At 43.8% G+C, this 7266-nt stretch overlaps 1 protein-coding gene across 1 annotated transcript; it reads left to right on the forward strand.

Moving 5' to 3' along the window:
• Window positions 1–3406: 3406 nt before the first annotated feature.
• Window positions 3407–7026, forward strand: cntf (ciliary neurotrophic factor). Its single transcript, XM_030788227.1, has 3 exons — window positions 3407–3768; window positions 6127–6438; window positions 6787–7026. The coding sequence occupies exons 1-3, from the start codon at window positions 3661–3663 to the stop codon at window positions 6973–6975; spliced, it is 609 nt and encodes a 202-aa protein (XP_030644087.1). The 5' UTR covers window positions 3407–3660; the 3' UTR covers window positions 6976–7026.
• The last annotated feature ends 240 nt before the right edge of the window (window positions 7027–7266 follow it).

Here is a 7266-nt window from a genome sequence, read left to right on the forward strand (position 1 = left end):
CTGCCCCACTCCCCAAAAAAAATTAAACATGTAGGATCGTAAAAAAAAAAAATATTGTATGTATTCACATTAACTTTTGGTAGATTTATAGAATTGTCTGTATCAGGGACAATGTGTCTGAGTCAATGTGGTTGTCTTTGCTTTTTGTACATAAACAGTTTTAGTCCTTGCCAACCATTACTTTGGGGTTTTTTTGTATGTGTTTGTGTGTGTGAGTGAGTGTATGTGTGCTTGTCTGTGTTTTATGGTGTGTATCAGTTTGCTTGAAGAAGGGAAACCGATGTCTGCTGTTTTCATCATCATCTTCCTCCTGCTTTCCCTCATAGTCTTGACCTATCGACAAAATTATGGATTATGAGGGGGGGGGTTAATATTGTTGTATTATATGATCTGACCTTTTTTTCTCCAGTTGTTACTTTATCAAGTCTCCTCATAAAAATAATTTAAAGGATGAAAGAACACATTTATTAGTTAACGACGTACAACGAACAAATCATCTTGTTTGACTGACCAGGTCAACCCTCAACTCAACTGGTGCTAGTTATTCTAACGAAGATCCAGTCGTTGGTAACAGAGAGTGTATTGCTTTGGTATGACAAGAGAATGCAGTTGGCTGCTCTCACATTAAAAAGGCAATAAACACAGTTACAAAGACACTACTCTCAGCGTCTCTCTGTCTCTGTCCCAGAGCAGTTACAAAGTCTCTAATACACGCCACAGCCAGGGTTCCCCCACCCCAAGTCTGTTTCTGGACTAATCTGCATTTGAGTAGAGATTCTCCAAGAAGACTGTGACGTAATCCAGCAGAAGCTTCAATCCTTATCTAAGATGCTGACTACGATTCAAAGTTTATCGCTGGTTTCGTCAGTGTGGCGTCACTTTTTCTTTCTCCCTCTGTGCGCTGTATTGCTTCAGTGCTCGTTTCGGAGGGGTGAGGGTGTCACTAAGTCCTACCCTCCTCTTTTTCCCCATGCCTCCCTCCGGCCTTTCTTCCTCACGAGTCGAATCCACCCCGCTGTCCTGGCCGGCTGGGTCCTGCCCCGCGTCCGAGCTGACGGCGTTCCCAGGGCTCGCGGCTGCGGCGGTGCCCTGCAGGTCGCTGTCGTGAGCAAACTTGCAGCGGATTCCAAACCGGCAGCGTCCGTCCTTGCGGTAAGCCACACACATCCTCTTCCCGCCGATCTGCGAGGGCCGCGCTTGCAGGGTGAGGGGAACGTGTTTCTGTAGAACGCTCAGTCTTTCCTCGGCTCTTTCCTTGAAGGGGTTTGCGAAAACGCTGTTCCCTGCCAGGACTCCGCCCAAACCAGACCCTCCGAGAGGTGGCGGTGGAAGTTTATGCGAGTCAGAGCTGAAGGATTCAGCAGATGTCGACTCCCCCCGAAAACGTTCAGACTCTGGGCAGGAAACCTCTGTCAGAGGCTGCTCCGCGTTCACCTCCTCTGTGTCCGACTCAGAGCTGGACTCACTGGAGGCTGATCCGGATTCCAAAAGGTAATTTCGACTTGGCCTGTTTTGAGTTGTTCCATCCTCTCCATGGCCTACTCCCTTATCTGTACTGAGGAAGAAAATAGAAAAGTACAAGTTCAAAACCCCTGAAGATCGTTTTGACAACTAACAAGGCCCAGTCTGACACTGACCCCCCCCCCCCCCCCCCCCCCCCCCCAATTCTCTAGTGTGTTTCACGAAGGACTCGACTTTTTCAAGTAATTTAGCCAGTAAGATTTGTTTAAGGTATATCCACACCGCATTTCTAAGCCTGGCCAAAGCATTTTCCCCCAGTTTGATGCTGTGAGTTTGATACCAACTTTTCATTTGCAATCTTTGTATACTTAGTCAAATCATCCAGATCAAGGAGGTGATGATTGCAGTGTCCGAAATAACACTCGCAAATTCCGTGTATGTGAACACGTTTTCCGACGTGGAAATAACGATAGTCACCGATTCACTGTCTAACAGGGTTGTACATAAATGTGAACTTGTGTGCACTGTGAATGCTTAACGTAAAACACCAACTCACTCCTTGCTTCTGTTGTCCCCCTCTCCGTCGCTTTCTGAATCAGAGGAGACACCGTAACCGACGAGAGAGTTCATCTTAAAAGATATACACTTATAATAGTGTGTTGAGAAAGCAATGTTATTATGGCTACACAAAACCCAGTTAAATTGTTTTGTTCCGGATACACAACCGAATGAATTATGTGTGAACCAAGAAAGACCGAAGATTTGAATTTAAGCGGCATAATCCATTCCAGCCGAACGTTTGTTTATCAGGAAGTGAATGTTTCTTCTGGGCAAATACCCGGGAAATTTGATGTCCGGAACAAACACTCGTGCGCCACTACGTGGCCTGGAAAGAGCCGTTTTTGAATTCATCAAAATGCCCGAGGGATCAATGAATTATTCCAGTTAGCAGGCGACTAGCACAGACTCGCTTGACATTTCCTATACACACACAAAGACAAAAGATTAATGTCAAGGCATGTCTTAGTATCAAGTCAAAGTTTGCAAGAATGTGCACAGCTTAATGCAGCTGCTTTGTGCGTCTTGCATAGTTTTCGCTGTTATAGCCTAATCACATGGAAAGGGCAAATGTCTAGATCTGAACTTATTCGGAACTCGAGGAATGTGATCTTGATATCTTAAAGGGAATGATAAAGGGAACACCGGTTTAAGTAATCTTATCAGACTTGAATAAGTCAAGGCTCTTCAATAATTAATGGGTATACTGTATCTGTAATTGAAATCGAAACGTGAAGTCTTACATTGTGCGTTTGTCTCTCCCTTTGATTACTCATTCAGTGAATAACATGTATATCAGGTTGACTTTTTCAATAGCACGGGTGTATACTTTTAAGAAATCCGAGATCTGTTTATTTCAAACTGACAAACCGATCGCTCTTTCCCCTGACTAATGCAGTTTATAACTATGTCATGAATCCCAACGTTTTATAGAGGGTTGTAGGGTCGGAAGGCCTAAAGCCTGTGTCACTTATCAGCGACTAGTGTAATATATTGATCTAATAATATTACTTTAATGACTGATCTGAGCGCGAGGTGTGTATACTGAGATAACTGCAAAAGTTTTGCTGGCTTCATTTCAATTTCGGTCACGCAATTTAATTCGAACACTGTACTTAAACTTGCCGCAACCCTGCGAACAATTATCGCTCATAACTTTCGGTTCTGCTGTGGAGTAAAGATCAATTAGAAGCTTTTCGATAGTTTCCGTCGTTGCCAGCAATGACGTTCAGTATTCGTCGCAGAAATGGCCCTCCCACTGCTCGCCCCCGCCTCAAACATCCTATTAAATCCTGCAGGAGTGCATCCTTGTAGCATGGGGGTGGAGTTAGAACTGGAGAATCTGCGAGCTCCAACATTATAACGGCGAACTTCTGAAAGTATAAAGAAGGGGACTGACCAGGGGATTGTCCAGAAAGGTAAACAGCTTGTCCTTGAAGACTAGACAAGATTGCGCAGTTTCAATTTTCTTTCCTCGAGTGAAAGAGTCAAGTCCAGTCAAGTTTGGATCCATGGAAAGAGAGATCTGTTCGAGCGCACTTTAAAAAACCAAGAATCCATGCTGATCCAACCACATTCCAGTTCATACTTTCGCAGTTCGTAACACCGTGCTGTTCTGGGTCGGAGACTTTTTGGTCATCCATGGCCGGTTTAACAAACGGGAAGCAGGGGTCGGGAGGCCAAGCGGGAAAGGCTGCTGCTCTCGCTCGGCTCTTGCATGAGGAAAGCCTGCGACTATTAGAGCTATACGTGAGTATATTTTCACCCCCCACCACCCCCAGCACCTATGCCATTTGTTAAGAATTAAGTGAAGGGCAAGCAGTATATTAGTAAGAGGACAAGGGCCATTTTAGGTCATTTCTCTCAGTGGGCTTATCTACTTTAGGTTTTATGTTGAGCTAAGTAGTGTCACAATTTGATTTTTTTTTTTTTTTTTCGCACGTTTCATTGCATTGTGGGGTATCGAAGTGAGAGTGTACGGGTGATGAAGAATAGGTATGCGAAAGACAGACACAGAGGAGAGCAATGACATGAAAGAGTAGGTGGGTCTTTCTAAACTTGCCCGTTCGTGCCCGTTCATTTTCTGTCCTGTGTTGATCCCTCACCTGGAGATGGAATTGAGCGATTACTTAGGGGAAATGACACCCGCTGTTGGGTTTCTGCCAGTTCTGCAGAACAGAGCGCCTCTCATTTCTCCGTCCCATTTGGCCAACACCAGATCATCGTAACTGTTTCAAAGTCTGCCAGCAGCGAGGGAGTAGTTTGGAATGTGAACTCTTTATATCTGAACGCAAGTGTTACAGAATGCGCTAATATTTTTTAAGAACGTGTAAATGGTTCACAGCATATTCCAGACGAACCAAATGAAGAGTAAACAATCCAGTTACACCTGTAAGAAGATTGTCTCTAGATATTGCCGCTATCTTTTGAATCAAAGCGTTTAAAACAAAGGAAAAACGATAGGCCTATTCAACAGTGCCCGGTGTGGAAATTATGATCATGGATTATATCATAGTAGCTAATGCGAACTATTTATCCACTGTTAAAATGCGTTCAATGACTTTAAGGTCAGGTGTCCTTGAATCTGCATGCAACACAAGCTGGGACTTGTGCACTTCTTAGAACAATTGTACATTCACATACAAAGCGAGAGAGAGAGAGAGAGAGAGAGAAAGAGGGGGAAGTCTACCTGCATTTCTTTGACTCAACACCCTTCAGCACTGGACCACATGAGTATGGTCTTCATGAATGGACCACTGTTTTTCACGGCATTCTCTGAATGGTGGGGTATGTTTCAGAGTGACGTATCCTATGGATTTTTTTTTTTTACCTGTTTCTCCTGGACAATTTTTTTTCCTTGACTCTACACCTCTACTCCTAATTCATCTTGAGCACCGATCATGCCATCAGTTAGTGAAATCAGAGATGTAGGCGCTGAAAAGGCAGAATATCCAGCTAAAAGAGTCTTGAAGACAGCATCAAGGAAACATAGCTCTATACTTACAATGTCCGTGGTTTATAACATGTCCCTTTATCTCACAGTTTAGTCACATTCTCTGCCATGCATCTGCAGGTTGAAAATTCATAAATCAGTGACTTATTTTCATACATGTTCCAGGAACTTTAGTCTTCTAGGCAAAAACTCCAGTCCCATAGACCCAGAACATTTCATCATTTACGTTGCGGTCCAGTACACGTTCACATTCAAATTCACATTCATTCAGCGGACCCTTTTATCCAAAGCAACTTCCAGGACAGGGAGAATACAGTCCAAGCGAAGACCCATTAAGGAACTGACTGTGGTATAAGTGCTACTGCTCAGTTCAGTATCAGACCAGATACACAGGCAAGAATGTTGAAGGAAAATAGTGAAAGACCAACAACTTTGCCCATGTAGAATAATTTGGTTTCAATGTCATCTGGTAGTCAGATGGAGTGGAACTAATTGTTTAGATTGGTGAAAGTCTCCAGGAGAGATGAAGCCTCATGCTTTTCCGATTTCTCCTGATCCGCCTGGACTTCTGCCATGCATCTGTTTCCCAAATGGAATTTATTATTATTATTTTTTTTTATTTTTTTTTTTTACTCTGCCAGATGACATGACAAAAATCTGCCAGCCAATTGATCAGGATGTTGCGAATGATACAGTATCTGAATGATACTGAATGATTTTGCTGGCTTGAAAATGATAGGAGAGCACTTTCATGATGAAGATGTCACATTAAGTGTTACTTAAACAACTGAATGCAACGGAAGAAGTCAGAACTCTAAAATGACCAGCCTCTTGTTTTCACAGTCATCAGTGAAAATTGCCCTGTTTGTGTTCCCTCCGGTGTGACAAAAGTGTACTAGACACTGACAGGCTGAGCAAATAAGATAATTAAACAGCTGACTACACAAGACCGCCCCCTCCAGTACTCTCAGCGATTTTATGTACTTTTTTTCTTTTTGTAACTAAGCATTTCTGATTCAAGAGTTATTCATATCGGATATTCCCATCAATGCTTACATCTCTCCTTTTCACTCATTCCTTCCCTCTTACCTCTCCTGCATCTCTCTGCCTGTTCACCGAACCCCCCCCTCCACCCCCCCCCCCCCCCCCCCCAGAGGGAAAAAGAGTCACTACCCCTCCAGCCCGTAGAGGGTGATCGCATGGTGTCCTCACCCCCTTTCACCTCTCAGCTCTCGGCTGCTGACAAGCTGTGCTTCCTCCATGCTGCCCTAACAAAGTGTGTCCATCTCCTGGACCGCGCCATTGGACGAGAGGACACCGAGTTTGGCAACGACAAGCAGGGAGAATATACGAAGCTGAGACAGACGGTTAAAGACAGGCTGAGACACCTGCTGCAGAGCACAGAGCGACTCCTAGTGGAACAGAAGGGTAGTGCAGCATGCAGCACAGAGGCTGATGTGAAAGAGGTACAGTGGAAACAGTCAGTGAGCAGTTTTTATTGTGCGTTTTTTTTTTTGTTTGTTTGTTTGTTTTTGTCGTGACTTTATTTTCACTTTTTCACCATTTTTACAATCAAAATCTACTAGCTAAGCTCTCTTGAGAGAAATCAGACTGAACAAACATTAATGAACCAAAAACCGGTCATGGTGCCTTCAAAAATCAAAATTCATCAGAACTGACGATTTACATATTAAGCATAGAAAAAAAAAAAAAACACACACACAAAGAATTTACACTTATTATACTCCTTATATCCTCTCAATATGTGGTTTTTCTTTTCTTTTCTTTCCTTTTCTTTTCTTTTCCACAATCAGGAGACGGATGGGTTATTCAGTGGTGGCACATTTAACCTGAAGATGTGGATCCACAGGGTCCTGCAGGAGGTGGTTCACTGGTCCGACACAGCCTCCCAAACCCTTCACTCTCTCCCCGCAGACAGAGGAAAGGACCAAAAGAGGATGAGCAGAACTGGGAGACGATCGAAAAGATCAGTACGGAAATGATTCAGAACGTGTGAGGAAGATCACTGGAGAGAGAGAGAGAGAGAGAGAGAGAGAGAGGTCAGGGGAATGTTGAAAGAAGAATATGATAAGGAAGTTCAATGGAGAAAAAAAAGTTGCTGAGTATGAAATAATTTTGAGGAAAATGGAGTTGATAAGCTGGGAACAATCCACACACACACACAGACACACACACACACGCGCGCACACACACACACACGCACTCACACACACACACACACACACACACGGGGGGGTGGGGTGGGTGAGAGTGAAAGAGAGAGAGAAAGAGAG

The sequence above is a fragment of the Chanos chanos genome, chromosome 11 (genome assembly GCF_902362185.1).
Source record: "Chanos chanos chromosome 11, fChaCha1.1, whole genome shotgun sequence".
Lineage (NCBI taxonomy): Eukaryota > Metazoa > Chordata > Actinopteri > Gonorynchiformes > Chanidae > Chanos > Chanos chanos.